The following is a 26,439-nucleotide window of genomic DNA, read 5'->3' as shown; positions in this document are numbered from 1 at the left end:
GCAAAGTTCTGACATGCCTTTTCCTGATTGCCCAGCTTGGCACCCACACTTAGCAGCTCTCCACTGTTGTGTGCAACTGCCCAGCAACCATGCCGGCCGGTTGCGCATGCCAGACATACTCTGGCTTGGAGGAGACAGGAGATGATGGATTTCCTGGGCCTGTGACGAAGAGCTGTGCTCATACAGCCTCCATGGATGAACCGTACAAACATGGACATCTACAAGCAGATTTCACAGGGGAGGCAGGAGAAGGGGTATGACAGGGACCAGCAGCAATGCCACATGAAAGCAAAGGAACTGTGGCAGGCATAGCAGAAGGCCAGGGAGGCCCAAAGTCAGCCCACTGTAAAAGCATCAGGTCTGTAACTTAGCAAAGAGCTGCATGCCACACTTGGCAAAGACCCCACTGCCACCCCGCAGAGCACTGTGGATACCTCTGAGGAGCCCAAGCCACAGGCCTGTGGCGTGAACAGCAAGGATGACGAAGAGGATGGGGGACATCCAACCTGGGAGTCCAGCTATGGTGCGAGCCAGGATCTATTTGAGACTCCACGGCAGCCCAGTCAGTCAAACATGGGGGAGCCCAATGCAGGGGAAGGAATCTCAGGTAAGCGTGTAACTGCATTTCCCATTACAATGATGTACTAATGGCACCCCTGCCTTTACAGGACACAGCTATCAACTTTTCATTAAACGTATTCATTCTAGAAGAGGTAGCAGTACAACCAAGAGAGGTAGAGAGTTATCTGCTTTTCATATCCCTGCAGAGTCAGGCTAGAGGGGCCATCCAGAGCAGTTTATGCACACAGGGATGTCCACTGAAGTCTCCGAGACATCTTGATGAAACCGTCATGGAGGTGCTCTGCAATCCTCTCCCTCCATTTTCTAGGGATGGTAGCCTCGTTTCTCCCTCTGTGGAGGAACACTTTCCCATGCCCGTCAGCAACAACTTTGGCAGTCACCACTGCAGTAAACAGATTAGCAGCATACGGGCCAGGGCAGCTTTGCGATGCCAGCAGCAACTGTGCTCTGTGCCCTTGTTACCCTCAGGAGAGGGAGATCAGCTAGAAATCACCGCCGCCGGTGGAAAATGGTGCCAGTGTTCAGTACCATTGCCCTATACTCAGAGTTTCATGCAATCAATGACACCATTTTTTTAAAAAGGCTCCAGAGGCGATCCTGGCAATGACAGGCTAGAGAGCCTAACTTCAGTACCAGGCAAATTGGTGGAAACTATAGTAAAGAACAGAATTATCAGACAAACAATTTGTTGGGGGAAGCGTCAACATGACGTTTGTAAAGGGAAATCATGGCTCACTAACGCGTTAGAATTCTTTGGGAGGAGGGGGTGTCAAACATATGGACAAGGGTGGTCCGGTAGATATTGTGTATGGACTTTCTGAAACGCTTCAGAAAGGTCTCTCACCAAAAACTCTTAAACAAAGTGAGCAGTCATGGGATAAGAAAGAAGGTCCTCTCATGGATCAGTAACTGCTTAAAAAAAGACAGAAAACAAAGGGTAGGAATAAGTGATCAATTTTCACAATGGAGAGAGGTAAATAGTCTGGTCCCAGTACAGATCCTGGAGGGACATGTGTTGTTCAAAATATTCATTAATGATAGGGAAAAAGGGGTAAAGAGTGAGGTGACAAAATTTGCACATAAGTATCTTAAGTAATGTTGTAAGTTCAAAGCAGACTGAAGAGTTACAAAGGGATCTTACTAAACAGGGTGACTGGGCAACACAATGGCAAAAATTCAATGGTGATAAATGCAAAGTAATGTACCCTGGAAAACAATCCCAGCTACACATACAAAATGAGAGAGTATAAATGAGTGATTATCACTCAGGAAAGATCTTGGCATCATTTGTGGATAGTTCACTGAAAATATCCACTCAATATGCAACAGCAGTCAAAAAAAAAAAAAAAAAAGCTAATCATGTTAGGAACCATTAGGAAAGGAATAGATAAGACAGAAAATATAATAATGCCACTATATAAATCCATGGTATGCCCACACCTTGAATACTGCTTGCAGTTGTGGTCACCCCATCTCCAGAAAGATATTTTGGAATTGGAAAAGGTACACAAAGGCAACAAAAGTGATTAAGGGTATGGAACAGCTTTGGTGTGAGGGAGAGATTAACAAGACTGTGACCTTTCAGTTTGTAAAAAGACAACTAAGAGGGGATATGACAGAAGTCTATAAAATCATGACTGGTGTGGAGAAACTAAGTGTTATTTACTCCTTCACATAACAAGAACCAGGAACCACCCAATGAAATTTATAGGCAGCAAATTTAAAACAAAGGAAGTATTCCTTCACACAACACAGTCAAACAGTGGCACTCATTGTCAGGTGATGATGTGAAGGCCAAGACTAAAAGCAGTGTTAAAAAAAGAACTAGGGGCTTTTCTTCACGTACAGCGCTATTGTAGTGATTTAGTGAAGACACTCCTATGCCAATGGGAGAAGCTCTCCTGGCAGTGCAGTTAATCTACCTCCCTGAGAGACGCTACCTATGGGAGTGGGAGAAGTTCTCACGTTGACATAGTATGGTCTAAGTGTAGGGTTACGGTGGTATAACTACACCACTCAGGTATGGATTTTTCACACTCCTGAGCCACAGTTATTCAGATATAGGTTTGTAGTGCAGACCTGGACTAGATAAATTCATGGAGGATAGCTCCACCAATGGCTGTCAGCCAAGAAGGGCCAGGATGCACCCCCATTCTCTGAGCATCCTTAGCCTCTGACTGCCAGTGGACAACATGGGATGGATCACTTGATTGCCTGTTCTGTTCATTCACTCTGAAGCACGTGGCATTTGCCACTGTTGGAAGACAGGATACTGGACTAGATGGCCCAGGGGTCTGACCCAGTTTGGCCATTCTTATGTTCACTGAGCAATTCCCTCATCCCAGCAGGCCACACTCACCGTGGCTGGAGCTATGAGGGGCACCATGCACAAGCACTCCAAAACAGAAGCGTCAGTAAGCATGTCTTGTTAAAATGTCAGGGGAGCAAGGGAATGGAATTCTGACTCAACTTTCACTTTCCATTGTAACTAGATTGACAAAAATATCTGTTTTATCTGCAGCTGGTGCTGCAGCAGCCTTGAGGGGGTTCCCACGCCACACCGTCAAATCCCTGAGCCAGATGAGGAGGGGGGGAAAGAGGGAAAGAAAAGACGACGACTCCGGAGGACATGTTCTACGAGAACCTGCATCAGACCATGAGCAAAAGGCTTGGAGGGTGAACGCTGCAGACAGTCTGGAGAAGAAAAGATCAGAGAGGAGAAAGGCCCAGATGTTCCATCAACAAAAGGAGAGGGAGATCCACCAGGACATAAATGGGGCTTCTCTAGCATCAAAACACAGATGCTGCAGACTCTGGTGGCCCTACACATTCAAAAATCCCAGCCTTTCCTCCCTTTACAGTCCACGGATAACTCCATTACAGTACCTCCCTACACCCTCCCCCCCGCAACATTCCACATCGTATTAGAGGCCACATTCCTGCCTCTACCACTCTACCCCAGGGGACATTAAGGACAACCACAGCTTCACATACAGCAACTGTAGCTTTTACAGGTTGGTGTAAGTATAGGTAAAATGGGGAAAGAGGCATGCCCTCAGGTCCTCAAGGGGAAAGGCTGGAGTGGAGGAGGACCCCCCAACAGAACTACTACTACAAAGGCTGGAGTAGGTCTGTTGAGGACCCCCCAACAGAACTACTACTACTAAAACTAGAACTATGAACTACTGAGATAAACTACACTAGAAAGCATGGGAAAACAAGAACTTGTACGCAAGCCACTCGCAGTACGTCAACCGTCACAGGCAGTAAGAAGGATCTGAGGAGGGGCCAGGTTGGCAGGGTCATATATTGAGCGCCATGAAGGCACCACTCCAGGGGGCTCCACAAACAACCCAATGGGAGTTGCTGGGTGAAAAATTTCCGCCAACTGTGCATGCGGCGCACACACACCCGACTGGAATGGACGTAAACAAGCACTCAAAGAAGCAGCACACTTTCCATGGTGCACCCCTCTGCATCGACAAGCACTCCTGACGAATGTGTGCAGCACCAACGCAAGGAGCCAGTTATGGATGTGCACAAAATGATACACCAACCGAGGCTGCTTTATGTCAACGTAACTTGAGTCAACCAAAGGTTGTAGTGTAGGCTTAAGTGTTAATACATTTTGTGCCTTTGGCCGCCATTCTTCCCATCTTGAGCTAAAAATAGTTCTGTTCACTCCAGAGGAGAGGGGTTCTGTATTCTACAGATTGTTTAGTCTCTGCTTGCAGAACCAGATTCTCCAAAACCACATTCCTTAAGCTGTTTGGGCCTTTATGATGTCACAACTGTACACCAACTCTAAGATTTCGTTCTGAGGTTCTAGCCATAAAATGCTGTGGGGGATATTTTGTCGTTTGTTAATGTGGGGAGAGGAAAGTTATTTACCTGGGGCAGCCTGTGGGGAACAGAAGTGAAGCAAGGAGAAGAAGAAGAGGCTACATTAAAGAAAAAAGACAGTTTTTAACCATCCTTTAAACTCCAGAATCCTGTGTAAAGCAGTTCCTAGTGAAACACTGCATGAATTCCATGGGACTGTTTAATAATGGAATAAAACTAACAAGCCATACTCCATCAGCAATAAGCCACTCCAGTATGTGCATTAGTAAGCAGCTAATGCACTAGAGTGGCTGAGGGCATTTTCCCTTCAGTCTCATATCTCAAGTTGATCAAAGCCAGATTTAAACTAGCCTGTGTGAAAGTTTGTCTCACCCACAGAATTCCACTGTGGTTAAACAGCTAGAGATGCTGAATCTTGCTGATAGAAATTATATGCAAACACACTACCCAGTACAGTCAAAAATCAAATTGCTGAGAGAGGACAACTTTTTTTCCCCTTAATCAAAACTCATTCTTCAAAAAAAGTATAATGAAAAAACGTTGCATCAACTGAGCTTTTGGCAAGGGGGTAACAATCAGAGTTTGCATTTTAACTATCAAAACAGAAGAATATCAGTTATTTATATGACAGTAGCACCCAGTCACAGGTCAGAACCCCATTGTGCTAGGCACCGTATAAAACAAGGATCTCTGCTCCAAACAACTTACAATAGCAATAGTGCACTGCAAGTGTAAGTCTTTAGCCTCTTTTGGGCGGGGGGGCAGGAGCTTTCCTATGCTAATGCCCTATTTACCTGATGGAAATTTGAAGTTATCTTGTAGTACCAAGTTATGCTGGTAGCTACACAGTATTTTTTTTTTTTTTTTAATATAAAGTGAGTAAAGAAATATGAAACATGTATAATGGTACCAAGAGAAAAACAAAATATATAATGGCACCAGACTTTGACTGTGCAATTACATATTGAACAGGTTAGACTGACTGTGTATCCTAGTGGACAGACCATCAGCTGTTCTGCACACAGCTCACATACTTTAAACCTGGTCCAGGCACACAGGCTTGGAATCAGAAGAACATTCCTCAACCACCCTACTTAAGGCAACTTAAGGCCTTGGGCTTACTGGACTTCAGCAACTCTCTCCCCTTAATTATGTGAAGGAGGAAAGAGGATCCCTCTAACATGGCTAGTTTTCCCTCTCTCAGGACATCAGTGGGAAGAAAAAATTTTAAGCTCTCCTGCAGGGATGGAAAAGAATATTACATACCATGCTGTCAGGACACACTTTATAAAAACTTGGAGCCAACAAGATGTGTGCTCAGCTTCACCCTTATGCCTCTTCTCACATGCAGAAGTCCATTTTCTCTCCCTCCCACTCATGTCTTTCAGACTAAACTCTTTGGGTAGCAGGGACCAGGTGTTCTTTTAAGTATTCATATCCTCAGTACAAGGAGCACCTCCCATGCCTGGAGCCTTCGAGCACTAATATAATACGGTAGTGATAAGCTTTTTTGTAAGGCTTATCTCACCAATAACTGTCCTCCCATACCAAATAGGTGTGCCATTCTTTGACGTATGTAGTTACTTTTTTGATATAACCCAAGGTGTGAATTTAAACCAATATGGTTAACCAGGTTAACTGCTTATGTTGACACTCATTCTGGTATAATAAAAAAAAAATAGTTCTTTAATTCAGTTTGTCACTTGAGAAAAGGGGTTTATCTACTTACTGAAAAAAGTGACTCCTCTAGAAAAGCCTCCAGATTGGGATGTGGCAGGGAATGTTATATCAGTAGGATTACACTGGTGTAACTAGATGAGTATTACTGGTAAAACTTGCTGAAGCCGACAAACCCTAATTCAGATAGCAAACCCTAATGGTAGGGACTTAAACTTTGCATTCAGCATGGTGATACTGTATGACATGGACTATGATAGGAAGAACCTTCAGATCTAACAGACAACAGCAGAGAAGCCAGCTGTACATCAGAACATTTTAGCTGTACCAAAGGTCCCAGTCAGTGTCAAATGTTTTCAGTCTAAAGAAAACATATGACTCTTACTCTAAAGGGGCAAAGGAGGCACAATATCTACTTTGCAGTAGATTTTTAGTCCTGTTCTATCCCTTTTGCTGTGCTCAGGTGGTGGAAAGAGAGCAGAAGTGACCTGCAAGTTTCCCACTGGGTGCAAGGGAGAAGGGAGCATCCCCAGTGCTCCAGAGCCAGCTTCCATGCCTCCTCCTTTATGACAGGTGGCAAGTCAGAGGTTGGGAAGAGGGCATGGTCACAGCACACTGCATTCTGGCTATCCCCAGAGGGCACAAGGTCCCTTGTGGATCACAACCAGCCGGTTTAAGTAGAGCAGCGTCCAGACTGCTCTCACCTGAGTGAGGGCTGGAAAAGGGAATCATGGAATCAGTAACTGGTTGCTGGTTCTCAGCTTTATTCCCTGTCTTCCAGATGTCCTGGATGGCTGTGAGGCATCCTTCATTAGGTGCTCCTCTAGACTCAGAAAGCCAGTTGAGCTTTTATCTTTCTGTTCCAAGGGTCCCACAAGACTGGCAGGCAATGTAGCAATCAGAGCTGCTCTCCTTACTTTCCTGCACTACACTGAATGGGCAGTGGGGGGAGCTGCTGTCCCTTTGCTACAGTTGCTCACAGTGCCCACGCCGTGGGCATCTGAGGCTGTAGGGGAGGCACCCCATACTTTCTCCCCATAGGAGGCAGTGGAACCTATTCAATACACAGTACAAATCAAACTGGGGGCAGCTCAGTTTTCAACTGACAACTGAGTCAGTTACCGCAGTCACCCTGAAGGATAATTTAGATCTCTGATTTTCACAAACGGGCTCCTGAGTCACAACATGGACACCCCTGCGCAAGGAGCTGTACGGGACAGAGAATTTTATGTACTGGAAGAGCATGCAATCCAATTTAAATATAGGCGTGTAAAATGAGAACACAGAGTGAGACAACACCGACAAACATTTACAAGGCTAGACTTGGGCATAGCTTGAAGTTTCCAAGCTATTTAAAGCAACATGAAACAAATAAAAAGCAATCACCTCTCCACTGGCCTTTTACATAGACATCATACTAACAGCTGGTATAAGCACTATCATTCAAATTGCAAATGCATGTATATGAACACGTCATGCTAATTATGCACATGTGACTAGTGAAGTACCACACCTTGATATATCTACCCAAGTTAAACATACTGTGAATGGTTCCTGACAAAAGTTAGTGCAGAGAATGCACAAAGGGAATGCATTATTCTGGATTATGTACATACCAAGCCTAACATTTGACACGGACTAAAATAATCTGCAAAAATAAACTTGCATTTCCCCATTTACCCTCTTTAATAAAATCTTTCAGCCATTTATCAGTTAAATTATCTTTTGGAACTTTTACCACAGGCAGTGAAAAAGATTCAGGCAAGTTAACTAAGGAGAAAATTGTTGAAACTGAAAACAGGCAAGAGTGCAAGTAAGATCTCAATCTTTAAAAATTTTAATTTTTAATTTTTAAAGTCAATAAAGTCAATTTTAAAATCCTGTTGTATAAAGAGGTTACTACCTCTGTTACTAATGACACCTTTGATCATAAGAAGTGAATTTTACCAAGATCTAAATTACTATTCAGCATACTTTTTGTATTTCTATAGTGCTAGAGGATGAAAAAACCAAGTTACATCAGCTTTGCTTTTGTTTAATCAAGCTTCTCTTTCAGATTATTGGTGCTGCAATAAATGAAGTTCTAATACTGTGGAAAATAGATTTTAAAACCTGTTTATACTGAATTGAGATAATACCAGTCTGCAGTTTTAGGATTTTGGGGACATTTAAGTAGAGCCCCTTTAACTGTGCCATTGCTACAGTAATACAATAATTTAGGTTACTAATGTCATGGTCAACAACCAGGTTAAACTGCCCCAGATTGTAGGTAGAACGCAAGTTCAGCTAGGATACTAGATCCAGCAGGAGGGAAAAGCTTGCTTCCAACAAGATTAACTAACCTTGTGCTAGAGTCACCACCGGAAACATTCCAGGTTTCACTTGTTCTGATGATGGAGCTTCAATGACAAACTAGAGGCTTCAGTAAAAATTCAGACTGAAGATAATCGAATAGCTTCCTAAATCACTCTTTAGTCTTTTTAATGGTTTAGTGAATACTTTTAGATGATCTATGTTTAGAGTTTCATCCCAGCGTCAACAAGGAGAGCAATAAAACCTATTAACTTTCAGAAGGTGGACGCCAAGGCAAGTAAGTGGACAGGTTTGTAGTTGCACAAAAGACACCATGAATAAGGAGACGGTTAGCGGCTAAGCACCTCTAAAGCGGGAGGGTCCAGCCTGTTCACCTTGCCCCGTGTCCTGACCATACGCGGAGGGCCAGTCTCCTAGTGAGCAGGGATAAGAGCAGTCCCTCCCATCACCTCCACGTCCCGGCCGGCTCACAGGCTGCTGCAGCTGCTCCCCCCAGATTAGAGGGGACGCGAGCGCCTCGGGTACCTCGTGCCCTGGCTGCCGGGTCCCGCAGTGCCCTGGCGCGGCTCTCACAAGACCCAGCGGGGCGCTGCCCGGGCGGAGCTCTCTGCAGCTGGCGGGGGCATGGCGGACACCCGTGCGCCGCGCTGCTGCCGCCGGCTCTCAGCCGGCCGCTCCCGGCTCCCAATCCCAGCCAGGGACCAGGGGCAGTCCCAGCCCCTCCGCGGGGCGTATCGCGAGAGCCGAGCGGGGCCCGGCGCAGGAGACAAGCCGGTTCCCCGCCCGGCTCCGGAGCGCGGGGGCACTGCACCACTCCGAAATGCCCCCGGCCCTGCGCTGCAGCCGCCAGCACGCGGGGCGAGTGGGAAGGGCCAGGGCTGCCCGGGCGGCCGCCGTCCCCTCCCGCGGCCCATTCTAGCTGCGGGCGAGAGACCGAGACCGCGGCCGGCCGGCCGGGTCGGGGAAGGCGATTGCCCAACGCGCGGCAGAAGCTAACGGCGCGGGCTCGGCCCGGCTTAGCCCCAGTTCCCACAGGGTCCGAGCGAGCGCTGTGGGTTCAGAGCCAGCCCGGCCGGGAGCCGCAGCCCTTCTCCCTAAAGCACTCTAGGGCAAAGTGGGGTGTGCTTAAAGGGTTGGTCTAGTCATGTTCCTGCATTTACAGCGACACCCCAGTCCCTCTTGTAAGGTCCCGCCGCCACGCTTCGCGCATCAGGTCCACACGCATAACCTTATCCCCACCGCACAGGCCCTTGGCTGATTCCTAAATGCCGCCTTCGCCTTCTGACAAGCTGCAGCCAGGCACTGAGCGACCTTTACCAACTCATCCAGAACGTGCAACGTTTGTAAAAAGGTTTTTAAGGCTTTCTACCAAATCAGCTTTACCCTTCATAAATCACCTTGCCCAATCTGATGTGTTTTTTTTTTTTTGGGGGGGGGGGGGCAGAGAAGAGAGAGCGAGCGGGCAGGCTGAAGTTTTCTCACAATGCAACCAAGAGTTGGAAGCTGAACTCCCATACTAGTTTAAAAATGCAAAGGTAGAAGGCATATAATTTATAATGCATTAGTAAGGACTCTCAGACACAGGAGTACCATTGGTGTATGTACTGTATAAATATGCTACAACTTCACACAGGAAGGGGTGTGCTATGGAGAAGAGGACATTCCTTCTTGCTAGTTAACATTTTTTCCAAAGGTCAAACACTGGACCCAATATGATTGATACACAGCAGCATTCTAAAAAAAGTTAACTTTACATTCTAACAAGTTTGCAAGCTGCACTGTTTAGTACCCGAAAAGGTTAAATAAATGATACACCAGAAAAAGATCAATTTTTGATAAAAACTAGATAAACTATTGAGCATGAGATAAGGCATTTCCTTCACAACTACAAATTTGTAGAGAAAGGTGGCATTAAATAGATTACTGGCTGCAAAGTTCAACAAAATTAGTGCAGTAGACACTGTAAAATGAGTGCGACACTGGACATTAGGCAAGGAAGAAGTCTGATCAAAGAGCCATAAAAAAGGGAAAGGAACTGGGATCTAGAGAGGCTATGAAAACAGGTAGTGATTATGAAAAGGGGTCCAGAGATTGCAGCAGACATGAGTGTCAAAGAAGCCCACAACACATCTGAAAGAGATTGCAAGACCCTTTGAAAATGATCCTTCATGAAAGGAGTTTGACAGTCCAAGTTAACTCTGCTTTGACTGTCCTGTTAGCAGAGAGGTGTGTGTCAGGAGAGGAATTTTTGAAAATAAGTGTCTTGATTTCATGATATCATTCTTGGAATCTCTTCTGCTTATGGTCTTTACCTAGATAGATGTGTTCCATGAATGATACCAACTCAAATATAAACCTTACATGAGAAGAACTCCATTGTTTACACGAAAGTAGTGTGAGTATTCAACACATGCTGGCAGAAGCTAGAAATATGTGGCTAGGGCCAAATCCTTTTTCCAGGGCAGAGCCCAAGAATATGGCATTTGTACTTGAGAGATCAGCAGGAACAGGAAGACTATTCACGTAGCAATAATGTTGCTTTTCTTGAATGGAATTTCCAATAGAAAGTTAAGTTGTGGTTTTTAGTAGCAATATTAGTTTAAGTTGAGCTCATCAGAGACAGGAGCAGTCAACTGAAAGTGCTCTGTAAGGCACCAAGCTCATATCTCCTTTTCAATATTTCACGAGCTTTCTATATTAAGATGTGAGATGGTTAGAGCAATACTATGAAAAGGAATTAGAATTTTTATTGCCTGGGCATTTTAAGATTCTTTGAATAGTTTGATAATCATAACAAACACAAAGGGGGAACAATAGATTACCAACATGAAGTACTTATAGTGCAATAATGACAATTATTGTAAAAAAAACCAACCAAACAAAAAAAACTTTGCACCTCTTTCATGGAAACAATTATGCTACCATGCCCTTATTTGTATCATACTATAAAGGTTAAAAATATGAACAATTTAAAGTCTGGTACCCTTTTCTTAGCTTCATATGGTATTTATAACATTACTTTGCTCATTAAAATAAAAATAGAGGAATGAATTTAGCTTCACATAAAGCCGGCATACCTACCAAATATAATCACAAAATCAGAACCACCTCCCTCATTCACAAATGGAGTTTTGACAAGTAGGTATTAAAGGAAAATTAAACTAGATCTATTACAAGATAAACAGATCTTTCATCACTCACTCCATTATGTTGTATTTTCACTCATGCAAGCATAGCAGGCTTGTGAGTAAAGAAGTAGTAGGTTTGCATTAAGACTTCATTCCTATCCAAGCCTTGACAATGGATCCAGTGTGTGGCCCATTGCTAAGGAACTGGAAGTGACTCACAACACCAACACAATCTTCCCTATTTTAAGATACAAATGACTGATGAAAAACAAAGCTGAACTGAAGAGCGTGTTATACCAGGTCAGGAGAACAAGTCTATGTATGGTAACTTGGTTATAAAGCACCCGCCAGAGATGAACATTAAAAAACAAACATGAAGTACGTGTGCGCTGAAGTACTGGAATTACACTTGTGATACAGGAAGGCCAGGGAGCAGTGGGAGAGTGCTAGAGGGGAAGATATAAGCTCAAGGCTAATTCATAGACAGCTGCAGCAGGACAGAAGCAGTAATTAAGGCGTGGTTCCCTGTAGACTAGGGAAGGTGGCTGCAGGTTAATTGGAGCACCTACAGTCAATCAAGGCCCTGTTAGGAGCCTAATAAAACCCCCTGCTTCAGGCAGACAGGGGGAGGAGGAAGGAGAGAGGACTGGAGCTTGGAGGTGTGTTGAGAGATTTGGAAGTCCTGAAGTAAGGGAGACCCTGCCCCAGCAGGACAGGGAGACTCCCTTGACCCCACCATCTAAGGACCGAGGGTAACCCCACCTAAGGGGGATGAGGGTAAGAAACCCGCAGGGGTTGAGAGGGGCTTGAACTCAGAGCAAGGAACAAACCCAGACCCCTCCCCCGCTTCCCTCCTCTACCACCTTCCCGGGCTAGTAGCAGAGCCCTCGGCACCCAAGAGCAGGGGCAAAGGGTGACATCTTAGCTCTCTGCCAAGAAAAACGCAGGACCCACCAGACTAACATCGGCCATCTTGCCACACACTCAATAGTATAAACAAACAGGGTGTTATGACAACAAGCCCAATGAATAGGGGGTGGTACTGAAACTAGAAATACACACTAGGAATTCCCTGGAATAATAAAAATGCTGTTAATATCTCGGACTTAACCAATTCCAGATAGAGGGAAGAATCTGCATAGGGCCCTGCACATTAGTTACAGTAAGTACAATAAAAAGGACACAGCTTTTTAAAAACTGTCCATGAAAACAACTAAATCGAGAGACCTTTCCAAATACATGTGGAAGAAGGCAGAACAGCTGAAAAGACTATCAATTAATCTGTACAATATGCAAACAAACCCAAGATTCTCTTTTGTATTGATGCCTAGTTGCAGAGGAAAATGCTAATTTCGTTGATGTACCAGATTCCACTTGGTGACTAACAAAATGCAAGACAACCAGTCTGGTAAAGGCAGAAGACTTAGAGGTGTATTTGGTTCAGCACATTAAGTAAGCAAGGCAGCTGCAGGCCTGAAGAGAAATTTGGAACCTTGGCACATCATGTTTGATGGGGTCTCTGCCCTGCTAGTTTATTTATACCAACACATTTTGGGGGCCCAAGTACAATTGTCCCCCTTTCTCTGCCTCTCATTAGTTCTGGCTTCAGTGATGCTCTTAAAATAGTTTATGCAATAAGGATGTGAAGTACAGCAATACATACCCCTTCCTGCTTTGTGAAGAGCTTAAGGCAGTTACTCAGAGCCTCACAAGTTTCTTTTGATACTTCAGAGACCACTTCAATTTTCTGAAGAAATGAAGGAGGCATTCCTGAAAGTCAAAAGTAACAAAGGTGAGCTGTTTTAGGAGACATCTTAATTACTGATTTTGCACAACTGTTTACTCCCAAACGGTCAACTAAAAATCCTGTGTATTTTATGTGCTACATCAGTGCCAGAACAGTAGAAAATGCTCTGTCTACAATACAGTGTACAAGTTAATATTAGGTAAAAGTTTCTTCCCCTTGTCCCGAACTTGGGAAAGGTTGCAAAAGGTAATTTATTCATGAGTTGGATACAGTTCCACTGCACAGCTTGGCTAGGAACACGAGATGGGAGAACTCTGGGCTTCATAAGATTACCCAGCCCTAACCTGCGTCCTTCCTTTTTACCCCTTCTCAAGGAGTAAGGTGTAAAGACCTCTCCTGTAAAAGTATTGCATGATCTGTAGTCCAAGGATGGTGTGCAGTTACTGCCATCATGTCAGACCAGGAAGCTGAAGAAAACCCAAGAGGCCACACTCAAGTTGGACAACCAAGTTACCAAAAACAGGAATCAGAAGAGAGACTGGTAGTAAATATCAAGGAGAAGAAGAAAATCTTCAAATGAAGGCCAAGACAATACCTGATGGGGTAAATGGTACAAACAGCACAAAAATATCCCCTCTTCACACCCTGAATATAACCATCCCAAATGGATATGTAACAGAGGGTGGAATCATTAGCGCTCAGGTCCTTTTGTAACTATAACTGTCAGCCTGTTATGCAGGATAAAACTCAAGACTCAAGTTTCCCTTTGTCCTTGCTGTAAATCCCCTTATTCATGCATATTAAAAATGGAATTACTAATTCCAAATTAGAAGAAAAAGGTTTATTTCATCTTAAAAATAATAGGGTTCATTTAAAAACCACCACCAGCAGCAACTATGTTGTACATTTGGGCAATAGCAAATTAAAACACCCATACATGCATCTGGTAGCAAAAAGTGATATACCCTTTATATACTAGTTGAAAGGAGAGCATGCTCAAGGCTATATAGTGGTTTGTGGCAAGCCTGGCTTCCGCATCTGTTACACAAGCCATTTAGAAGCATTATATTCATTGCACTACTGCTACGAAAGCAGACAAGAAAGTAGAGGTAAGTTTGAACTAGGTGTCTGAGTTCGCAGCATTTCGAAGAGGTCAGATGGTCTTGATAGTGACTACACAGAAGACACAAGTACCGCCACAATCAGTCTCACTAAAAAAGTAAGTACCGTTCTGGTGCAAATACAAGAGTCTGACAATTCAGTGCTGCCACAGTTATACGACATCCTCCAGTGTCTTTTACAAGCCACACAAGAGCAATTTTACCCAGCATGCTAGAAACTACCCTAGATATTACATGAGTGTTTGTACTTTGACACGTTGCAAGAAACTTTTTGGCTTGATTAGACCTATATATATTGTGTAATACAAGGACTTCCATCTCTGGAGCCTCTAATTAAAACTCAGAGCACACTTAACAGTTCTAACTGTGACTATCAAGTTGGATAGGCACCTTCCAAAATGAAAGATACAGGCAACATTCTACTTTTCGCCTCTCCTACATTCAGTTGCTTTCTTCTTACTTCACCCAAGCTCTTCCTCCAATATTGTTGTGTGTTTGGCAAAAAAAAAAAAAAAAATTTAGAACATGGTCCAACTATGGCCAATCTTAGGCTCATTTTAGGCTTTTCCAGTAGTTAGTTCCACAATAGAGGGCCATCTTGCAAAAGTCCCATCTTTGGTTCACAAGAGTTTCGCCTTGGGAAAGGCTAGCTATACTGCCCCACGGGAGCATGCTTGTCTGACACAGTCCGACCACAAGTCACTGAAGTCCTTCAGTTCAAGACAACACCAATTCAAGGCAACGGTATGCGATCTGAGAACAGGTGCAAGCCACAATGTACTGGTGCAATGCTTTCTGTTGTGAGCCACTGAGATTGTGTCCTAGACTGAATATGTGCTGTCTCTCCATTTCAGTCCTAGATAAATGGAGTTACAGACAGACAGTGATAGTTGACAAGTACTTGTGGTGGGGTCACCTCCTGAGGGGAACAGGCACAGTTTCCTGTAACATTGGAAATGGAAAGATGCATTTTCTATTACTGCAATTGGTTATCAGGCTTAGCAATAAATCCATACAAGTCTGGATTTGTATTTGACAATCTGAGGGCATACTGCCTTGACTGATGGCAAGTTAAAGCACCTTAGGATCAGAGGTACTAGCTCTCTTCCAACCAGGAAGACTTCTGCTTTATCTACATTAAATTTCAGGTTGTTGCTCTTCATCAAAATGTTGGTCGTCTTATACTAAAAAATTCCAAGGACTTCCTGATGCAACAAAAAAACCCAAACCACATGCATGTTGTAAAACAGCTTCAAAAAGGGGTGAAAGGGAAGTGAACAGACCATTTCTGTAATGGAGCCATAGCACATCTATTTCATGCTAACAAGGTAAAAAGGACCATACAATGCTGTAGTTTTGGCCCCATCAGCATGAAGGAGAAGAACTGTACTTTATTTGCCCTTTAATTTGTTTTGAATATTTGACTTTATCACCTTGCATAGTGGTCAGAAACCTAACACATTCAGATGGAAAGCCAGTGATAGACAGTATTTTTCAAAAAACTAACTTTTTTACTTCATCTGGCTAGTTTGGACATTGTTAGTTGTCCTCTATTTGATTTCCACTGCATTAAACCCCACCCAAGTTAAATACCACTGACTGTTTGACTAACCTTAATGGTTTATTTTTAACAGAGTTTAGTAGTTGCAAAGCCAGTTCTAATGAAATACATATTTTAAAGATAAACACTAGCCTTAATATAATTCTGTTTCCAAAGACTTGGAATCACTGTGCATGTCTACTCCTAGAACCAGCTAAAAGTGGTATTGGCAAGCAAACAGAATTCTACAATTGCTTCAATATAGACAGCATGCTCATTTGACAAAGATGTGTTTTATGTAAAAGTTAGCCCTGCAGACAACTTGGACTGCATCAAGGTGGGTTTCTTGTTTGGTAGACCACTACCGGCAAAGGCTTGGCTGGCCACATGCTATCCCGTTAAAGACAATGGGTTTGCACAGGCATTAACAAGCCTTGCGGATAGAGGGGAAGTAGCAAAATGTGGTATATCTTGACTTTAGTAAGTAAGGCTTTTGATACTGTCTCGCATGGCCATAACAAAACAAACAAAATAACCTAGATGAAGCAACTATAAGGTAGGTGCATAACTGGCTGCAAAACCATTCCCAGAGAGCAACTATCAGTCATAGGCACTGACTCCGTGGGTGCTCCAGGGCTGGAGCACCCATAGGGAAAAATTAGCCGGTGCTCCACACCCACCAGTGGTCAAGCTCCCCCTACTCTCCTTACCTTCTCGCCCCCCCCCCCCCCGAGCATGCCACATCCCTGGTACTTCCCATCCCTCCCAGCACTTCCTGCCCCCGCCCCACCCCGGCCACTTAACAGCTGTTTGGCAGCACTTAGGACTTTTGGGAGGGAGGGGGAGGAGCGGGGACGTGGCACGCTTGGGGAGGAGGCAGAGAAGAGGTGGAACAGGGACAGGCACTTGGGAAGGGGGTGGGGCGAGGGCGGTGCAGAGGCGGGGCAGGAGTTGAGCACCCATCAGGCAGAGGGGAAGTCGGCGCCTATGCTATCAGGTGTTCACAATGAATCACTTAAAGATTATGGACAATACCAAAGCTGGGAGGGGTTGCAAGTACTTTGGAAGATAGCATTAAAATCAAAACGATCTGGTCAAACCGGAGAAATGGTCTGAAGAAAACAGGATGAAATTCAATAAGGACAAATGCAAAGTACTCCACTTAGGAAAGAACAATCAATCAGTCGCACACATACAAAATCGGAAATGACTGCCTAGGAAAGAGTACTGCGGAAAGGGATCTGGGGGGTCATAGTGGATTATAAGCTAAATATGAGTCAACAGTGTAACACTGTTACATTCCAGAACGATGTTTGCTTTTTTGCATTAGCAGGAATTTTGTAAGCAAGACAAGAAAAGTAATTCTTCCACTCTACTCTGTGCTGATTAGGCCTCAACTGGGGTATTGTGTCCAGTTTTGGGCACAACATTTCAGAAAAGATGTGGACAAATTGGAGAAAGTGCAGAGAAGAGCAACAAAAATGATTAAAGATCTTGAAAACATGACCTCTGAGGGAAGATTGAAAAAAAACCCGAGTTTGTTTTGGCTTAAATTGCAGCAAGGGGCAGTCCCTGGGGAAGGGCAGTTTAGGTTGGAAATTAGGAAGTTTTTTCTAACCATCAGGGTGGTTTAGCACTGGAATAAAATTGCCCATGGAGGTTGTGGAATCTCCATCATTGGAGATTTTTAAGAGCAGGTTGGACAAACACCTGTCAGGGATGGTCTAGATAACATTTAGTCCTGCCATGAGTGCAGGGGACTGGACTAGATCAGTGGTTCTCAATTGGAGGTCTGTGAACCCCCCCCCCAAGCCGGGAGCAGCGCGGAGCTAAAGCTGGAGGGCCCCCTGCCCCGAAGCCAGGAGCAGTGTGGGGCTGAAGCCAGCAAACCTCCACCCCACAAGCCAGAAACTGGGAGCCTCCCCCCCCCCGCCATACACAAGCCCTAGTTACCCCCTGCCCATATGTGCTGACTTTTGGTTTTGCAGGTGGGTGCCCCATCCTAGCTCCGCCCCCTTCCCTAAAGCCCCACCCTCACTCTGCCCCACTCCTCCTCTTCCTGCCCCTGCTCTACTCCCTCCCCTGAGCATCTCCTGCCCACTGCTCACTCCCTTCTGCCCTCTCCTGCCTTGAAGGTGAGGTGTTTGTGTTCGGGGGGGGGGGGGGAAGGCCTCAGCCTCCCCCCGAAACTGGAGATTTTCAGCATATTTACACACTTTTCATATTCTGTTATTGAATGTGTGTCTATCATTGGCATCTTAATGTAATTAAAATAGTAATGAAATATATCATTACATCATCATGAATTACAGTATATTAAAATCATTACACTCAACTACAAGCTGTCTTCACTAACATCCCAGTTTAAAGACATTATGTTCACACCTGCTTAGGGCCTGTTTGGGAGCTGAGGGCCACTGATGGTTGTGGAAAGAAGGTGGATGGGAGGGACAAGGCGTGGAGAGTCTTTCCCCTCTCCCTGTCCCTTTTTCCTCTCCCTTTCCGTTTCCCTTTCTCTTGGTTCTTCTCTAAGTCCTTGCTCCACTTCCTGATGTTCCCCTTCTTGCTTCCCACACATGTCCCTTTTCCCATCTCTCTCTGCTCCCCACGTCCTGGTGGCTCTGTCTAGCGCCTGCTCCCACCCACCCACTCAACATGGCAGAGGAGGTTCCCCCTCCTTGGGTGGGAAGGTTGCCTAGTAGTTAAGGCACAGGCCTTGGGCTCAGGTGTTCTGGTTTGATCCTCTGCTTTGCCACAGACTCCCTGCTTAGCCTTGGGAAAGTCACTTCACCTCTGCGTGCCCTAGATCCCACCTGCCAAATGCAGCTAATGCTGACACTGCCTCCTAGGCTAAATCCATTCATGGTTGTGTGAAGATAGGGGAAATGTAGACACCAAGGTGGGTAGATTTGGGCTGAATTTCTCCACAGCTGGAGAGTGAGAGCCAGCTCTGAGCAGGGGGGATGGGAGAGAGAAGAGCTCAGGCCAGTTCTGCACAGAGTGGGGTCTCGGGCTTCTCTTCCCCCACCCAGCACAGCTCCTGCTGGGATCCGGGGCTCCTCCTCCCCCTAATCCACCACTGCACCCAGCCCTAGCCTAGCTGGGCTCCCTTGGGTCACCTGATGCCTGCTGTGGCCGGAGTGAAGCCTGGCTGGCAGAGAGCAACCATACACGTGGACATCAGCCCAAGAGGTGTAGGGCGGCCCTAGGTGAGCAGGGGCTGGCTGCACTGCTGCTGATAGCCCAGCACTCCCGCCCATGCCTAACCTTAAGGCTTTTTTTTTTTTGTGAGACTCACTCGGCCCCTGTGGGAGCAGGGAGGTGGGAAACAGCTGATCACAGCTGCACACAGGCTGCCCCTAGGAAACAGATCAGCCAAGGCACCTGCAAAACAGTTGATCCCTGGCTGCCAACAGCTGGTAATGCCAGTGGGTGCCGAGTACCCAGTATTTTTTTTCCTGTGGGTGCTCCAGCCCCGGAGCACCCACAGAGTTGGCGCCTATGCCCCTTGCCCACACAGAGCCCCTAGATACCCCTTTCCTGCATCCTGAGTGATTTTCAAACTTTTTGAACCGAGTCCCCCCCTTCAAGTTATATTTTTTTGGTTGCATCCCACCAGAGCCCAGACAGGCTGGGTGGCCTCCTGAGTGAGTCAAGGGGGTGAAGGTGGTGCTCCCTCCCTGGACCCTGCTGCTGTGTGAAGCTGGCTCAAGCCCCACCAGCTCTTGCCTCCCCCCAAATAGAAGTAAAAACTATGCCTATGCCCAAGGGTGCCCCCAGCCTGGAGCCCCAAGTTCCCTCCCCTCCTGCCCCCTCCGGGCCCTGGCGTTTTTAATAGCATATTTAGGGGGGCCTTAGCAAGGAAAGGTTAAGAACCCCCTCAACTCGAGGACCTCTTGAAGTCCCTTCCAGTCCTACAATTCTATGATTAACAACTAGCACTCTAATTTGAGCTTAGTACATTTTAACCACTAGTAGAAGTAGTAAGGACTCAAATATACACGAAGGCCAGATCTGTTTATTAAAGATGTTTGTTTTTAAAGCCCCCACTTTTCAGATAAATATAATTTGAATTCTCAAATTACCACTTTTAAACCTTAAAAATCCATTGATTTCTATTTCATATTATGTATATATGTACAAGGCACTAGCCCGAAACAAGAGCAAGTCAGGATCTCTTAAATTTGACGCCTGTACATAATAGCCAATAGCATACAACAGCAGAGTTCCAGTTAAGTGTCCAATGGAAACAGTATGTGATTTACAAAAAATTTGTGAGCTCTCCCCAACCTGCTGTGTCCCCTTTTTATACAAGGATGCTGGAATATATGCCATCTCACTGACCCATTAGTTTCTTTATTACATTTAATTCATCCCCATTCCACAAGGTCAGTGCACCATAGCTTTTTTACTACAATGAGCAAATACATCATACAAATTGAGTGAGGAGAGAAACTAGAAGCAGCAGCTGATCTCTTGGCAGTAAGGACGGTAGCAAGAGGGCTTTTGGTACCTTTAAGGGGACAATAAAAGCTACTGCTCTTGTGTTGTAGAGCCATTTAAATAAGTGATTCCAAAGCAGGAGGAGCTCACCTATACACTCAGTTATCCTGAAAATACTATTTATGACAAGTTACACCATAGTACAACTTCCCGGAGGCTTAAACTAACTGCCTCAATGGATGTAAAACATCAGCAGAACCACTAGCTATTTAGCAATTATAATGGTCAACCTATTACTTACTTGAAAACGGAAGTATTCAGTCTCAATTTCTAATTAAAAAGCAGTGGTCCTATATTCACAGGCATCTTATGTTTCCATTTTGGTGAAGTTTTATTTGACAAAAGGGTGGACTTCCTGATTTTTTACCAAGTGGTTTATTCAACACAGAGCATGTCAAGAAACTGCAGAAAGAGTTACAATTGCTAACAGTGTTACCTTTAGTGGTGTTGCACGATTTAATCATTATGAGGAAGTTGGAAATCTCTTTATCTAGCCTTTGTTGACATGTTTGTGCCTTCTGCAAACAAAGATAAAAAGCTATTTAAAACATGTACTTCTAAATGGAAGAGAACTTCTCACATTCTATTAAACGTACTAAAGTTTTCTTAAATACAAGTTAGAGATACCTAACAATTTGAAATAAAAGTTGATATAAAACCATTTTTTTCTTAAGGTAAATCAATAGATGACTGGTGCCTCCCCATATTGGGGGGGCACCAGCTAAATGGGAGGACACAACCTCCCCATGCATCTCTGCCCCGCCCCCAGCCCGGAGCCCCCATGCTCTCCCCCCCCACCCCACATTACTTACGGGGGGGGGGGAGGGGGGGTAAATGGGCTCTGTCCTCCCACGGCACTGGCTCCCCCCAGCACATTCAGCTGCTCTCCCTGGCAGCCAGGCCCAGGCGGGGAGAGCCTGGCTGGGGAGGCCGCGGCGGCAGCCTGCTCCCTGCCCAGGCTCAGCTTCTGGGGATGGGCGTCGAGCACGCCAGGAGAAGCGGGGGACTCTGGCTTGCTTGGCTGCTGTCCCTGGAAGCGGAGCCTGGGGAGGGGGCAGCCTGCCACCCCCACAGCCAGACGCTCTCCCAGGCAGCCACTGGGCTGCACCAGGCAGTGTCCCAGCATGGTTGGACAGGTTCTGGTCCCACCCCTTCCTCTCCCCGCCCAGGTGGCTACTGGGGAAGCACTGGACCCTCCATGCCCCCCCGCCCCAGTCTGGAGCGTCCTCAGTGTGTAAAAAAGCTTCATCTGTATTTTTCTCTCTCTCAAGAGGCGTCACTGCACACTTGAATGGCTATATCCAAAACCACTTTAATTGCAGTATATAAATTTCAATAAACTTTTTAGAAGCAATCAAGTTTTGTTCAGAGACCAATAGTTACATAAGCTATTTTCCTCCCTATTTAGTCTTGCCTCTTAGGGCATGTCTACCCTGTACTCTAAGCCCAGGCCTGTAGAACACGGACTCTGTTTCCAAGCCTGTGACCGAGCATCCACTCTGCAACAATTGCTAGACCAAGTTCTCACAGCTGTGCTAATGTGACTATATTGCACTACGTAGACCTTTGACATGGGTCTGTACCTTGACCTGTATCCACACTGCAAAGGGACAGGGCTTGGACCTGAATTGTAGTGGTATTCTGGCTCTGATCCATACCCTACAACATGGGTCTTGAGTGCTTGCTGACCTGACTCAGACCGATTTGCGTGGGGACCGAAAGGGGGTTTGGGCTCAAATCAGAGTCCGAGCCGTGCCTTAGCATGCAGTGAAGACATACCCTCATCACAGGCAACCTCCTTCAGCGCTTTAGCTGATTAGAGTGGACAAACGCTGGCAAGTGAAGAGTTAAACCCAGAGCACTGGCATGGTGGTGCTAAAGGTGGTATGTTCATTTTAACCTGTTTGGTTAGTAACCTGGTCAACTTCATTTTTGGATATCCAAACGTGCAGGAAGGGGCAGGCACTGCCTCTCAGGATCAAGTCCTTAGGCTCCACTGTAGTTTGGAGGCATCTACTTGCACAAAACATGCCCATTCCAGTGAAGTCCCAAATACACTTTTCTTTTGAATAGTGATTACAACATGCATTGCTGTATTTGCAGAGTAACTAGGACACTTGGCTTCACGTCAGATTTGATTTAACATGTTAAAAAAAGAAATAGCCTCTGTAAACTCTCTTTGTAGGGGGAATGTAAAGACCACTCATGAAATTTATGTCTACACAAAGCTTTCTACTGCCAGAGATGCTTCAGTCTCTGGGAATACAAGTGCGTCAAGGTGATACAGCTAAGAACTCTCAGATTTCACAGCATAAATGTAAGTACTAATGAAGTTTAGTTTAGTTTAACTGGAGCAGAATTATTCATTAATCAAGTAAGTGACATATGATGCAGTTTCTCCAGTAAAGAGAACAGTGCTGTTGCATTCTACAAGTTATTTGGCATGAACTTGTCATAGGACTACATAATATATGACACTCAGGCTAATAAGTCACTTCAAAACTAAAAAGCATCACATTGTACTAGACAACATTTCATGTGGAAACAGTTACATGTATTACCCTTTGTGACAAAAGGTTGTCGGGGGAGAAAGGAGAGCAGGGGTGAGAAGGGGTAGAGCAGTCAAATATACTCTTTAAAAGACCACCACTGTTTGGGCCTACATGTCTAGGAGTGAAAGGCTACTCTAGAACGCTAACCCAGCACTTCTACTCTTCTTTAAGAAAAGAAAAATACCCACCCAAAAAAAGCCAAAACCCATTTTTGCTCAAACTAAAGAAGGATCAGCTTAAGGTAAAGAATTGGTTTGTAGCCTGAACAGAGAGGGTCCGCATAAGCATTTGCAAAAGGTGTTCGTTACCAGTTCACTCAAGTTACTTTAACTAGGAGACATATACACTTACTGGCATGGTGGCTCTAAAGGTGGTGTGTTCAAACAGGTTAAAATGGTTAGTAACCTCGTCAACTAACTGTGCGTCATCGCTAACAGAGGCCTAGGGTGGCACAGTGTTGTCTTCATGTAACTTGTTCACTCTTGTTGCGCATGACTAGGACATCAATCATTAACTGGTTTGGGCTGGTCATCTTCTTTCCAGCTCTGTGGGTCAAGAAACTGCACCAACTGCTGCTGGTTCTGTTTTATGTGGGAATCCTCCACAGCCCATCCTTTGCGGGGTTATCAGATTCCCAATTTTCCCAGAATGCATCAAGGAAGCCTTGTACATCATTACCTACACATTTGTTACAAAAACTGAATCACGTTACTTGTAATCTATTAGGCCTTGCCTGCAAAATAATTTCTATGTAAGCTTCTACACTGTTGCACTGCTACCAGATCAGCTTTGCTAGGGTGTGTGCTAGTGTAAAGCGGCCTCTGGCATTTTAGCTATCCTGCTCAAAGACGGTTTAGACAATGACAGAATTCCAGCAAACTTTCTAGCATTCTAATTGGTGGCAGCACGACAGCATGGAGGTTTGAAATAAAGTGCTGTGGGTAGACAAGGAACAATGGTGACCCTGTCTCATTAGAAAAATGAAGTTTGTAGTGGAGCAAGCTGTGAGGAGATTAGTTTCAGGGGGTTTCCTTCCACTCGGAGATGTCAAATCCAAGACTGAAAACTAAATAGTAAAAAAACCCTGGGGCTTGTTTAAAGACTCTTCAGAGCCCTTGCTGAAAAGTCTTCAAGGAATGAGGAGTTTCAACTATGATTACATACAACTTTATAAAATTAAATATAAGCATGTATATAGTTGTACTCTCCACCCCCTTTCATCCTCTGCATGTTGCTTCTTTTCAAATTATTCTTTTATAAGGTCTTGAGAGGAGGGACTATTTTCTTCCTTTGTGGACATTACCAGAACACAAATAAGGTTCTGTTTTACCAAAAAGCATGTGCATTTCGTGTAGTTTTTCTACAGAATTAGGTGTGTATCAATATTAAGGATAGTTAAAAATTTTCCATTAAAAGACTGTTTTGACAACTGGGTTTTTGACTACAGGGTTTTTTTTTTGGGGGGGGGGGGGGGGGGGAGGGTGGAGGTGGGGAGGGGGTCTGCTTCCCCACATTAAAAATTTAGGCTTTCATCAAAAATGGAAAACCTAAGATTTGGAAATGCATCCACAGTGCCTCTTGGGCAGGGTGGATAAAAATCAAGGATTTAAAAAATAAATAAAATCAGATTTTTTTGATAACATGCTTTTTGAGGAAAAAAGCAATCTAAAGATAGTTTTAATTAAGATGCATTATAGCCCAAAGATATCTCATCATGGAATAGGGATTATAAATTCTAATTCTATAGTATGAGACAATATATTCATGTAATGTTTAAGAAAAGTTTTGTAAATGCATTCCAAGAGTTCATGGATTAGGGACCCAATTTTATGGGGTTCCAGGGGCTTCTGTATAGATTATTTAGGTTAATCTTTCTATCTACCCAATGGGACTCAGTACTCAGTCATTCAAGAAGATACCATCAGAGATAGTTAATTTTGATGTTCTCAAACTGTGGATTTGTGTCTCCAGAGATAACAGAAAAATTTTTAAATAAATAAATGTTACTATACCAGAGGATTTCTGTACGATTTTTAATTTTATATAGTTTAAAGATCCCAAAGTAATGTTAATTAGAAGGCTTTTCCTTTCTCTGTGAGCGGTTTGCAAGGCCAAACTGCTCAGCACATCCTGGGACAGAAAGTCTGTTCTCAGAAGAGATAAGACTTTGCAAAAACAACTGTTCCTCGGAACAGCACACAGATCCCCACCCTTCTCCCATTCTTTATCTTCCTTCAGCGTAGCAGCTGTGTTAATCTGTATCTGCAAAAAGAACAGGAGTACTTGTGGCACCTTAGAGACTAACAAATTTATTAGAGCGTAAGCTTTCGTGGGCTACAGCCCACTTCATGGCATGCATAGAATGGAATCAATGAAGTGGGCTGTAGCCCATGAAAGCTTACGGTCTAAAATTTGTTAGTCTCTATGGTGCTACGAGTACTCCTGTTCTTTTATCTTGCTTGTTATGTATGTTATATGGTAAGGGGGTTAAGCAGTTTCTTTACATCCCAAGAGTTGTTAAAGTCAGAAGAGATACATATTGAAATAAACTTGAGAATGCATGTGAATGGATGCTGTGTGTAAACAGAAAATGAATGGTTAGGAGTGCCAGCCTAAGAGTTAACACTTCAATATCGAATGGCCAAAGAATGCGCTAAGTGGAGATAACTGGATGACCCCTGGAGGGCAGACTGGAATCCACCCAACAGCCTCAAGGATGGGAGAACCAAAGTTGCATCCGATGAAGTGAGCTATAGCTCACGAAAGCTTATACTCAAATAAATTGGTTAGTCTCTAAGGTGCCATAAGTACTCCTTTTCTTTTTGCGAATACAGACTAACACGGCTGCTACTCTGAAACCTATGATTACTTGTTTACTGTGCCTCTTTTTGTATTCACAACACACACAGCATTTTGTCTCATTCCCTTTTAAAAGATGCTGTTGGGTTTTATTTTATTGGTATAACAGAGGTGAGAAATAACAGCTGTTATTTCTGTCCTCAACCCTATTGTCCCTCTGCAAATTTGTGCCCACAGAGTCCATTCCTTACCTTTCTCTACAAGTGCAAAGTTTCAAAAAGTTCAATGAATAGAAGATTGTTGGGGGCAGAATAGATCTGAACAAGGAGAAGAAGTCTGGAGATAAATGTGAGACAGGGACAGGCAGCAGAAACAAAAGTGAAACTGTTTGAGCAGCATATTCCAGAAGCCTTGAAGTCTCTGAGTGTAGCCTTCATTGATTTGAGATCTACCATACCATTCTCTCATTAGAAGGTAAAAACCTATAATGGCAGCAGGCCATAAAAGAGACCCAGTTTGGGAATAAGAACCATTCAAGAAATATACATTTGCTGATGTTTTAAAGAAAATCACACCAGTGAACTGGAGGAAGTCACTTAAGCACTTGGATTCAGAGACTGTTGAAGTGATAATC

At 44.5% G+C, this 26,439-nt stretch overlaps 1 protein-coding gene across 10 annotated transcripts in view; it reads right to left on the bottom strand.

Annotated features, from left to right (window-relative positions):
* OSBPL1A (oxysterol binding protein like 1A) overlaps window positions 1-26,439 on the bottom strand; it is a 135,659-nt gene that overhangs the window by 60,559 nt on the left and 48,661 nt on the right. For 9 of the 10 annotated variants that reach the window (XM_037892735.2, XM_037892733.2, XM_037892736.2 and 6 more), the window contains 2 exons: window positions 20,891-20,972; window positions 13,207-13,313 (listed from right to left, as the gene is read on the bottom strand). In XM_037892735.2, coding sequence (XP_037748663.1) covers window positions 13,207-13,313; window positions 20,891-20,972 — 189 coding nt within the window. Of the gene's footprint in view, window positions 1-8,940; window positions 9,137-13,206; window positions 13,314-20,890; window positions 20,973-26,439 lie in introns of those variants that run through there. The other variant, XM_043539724.1, reaches the window with a different exon arrangement.

The sequence above is a fragment of the Chelonia mydas genome, chromosome 2 (assembly GCF_015237465.2).
Source record: "Chelonia mydas isolate rCheMyd1 chromosome 2, rCheMyd1.pri.v2, whole genome shotgun sequence".
Taxonomy (NCBI): Eukaryota; Metazoa; Chordata; order Testudines; family Cheloniidae; genus Chelonia; species Chelonia mydas.
The sequence above is the reverse complement of the archived record's forward strand: the minus strand, read 5'-3'. Positions and strand labels throughout refer to the sequence as shown.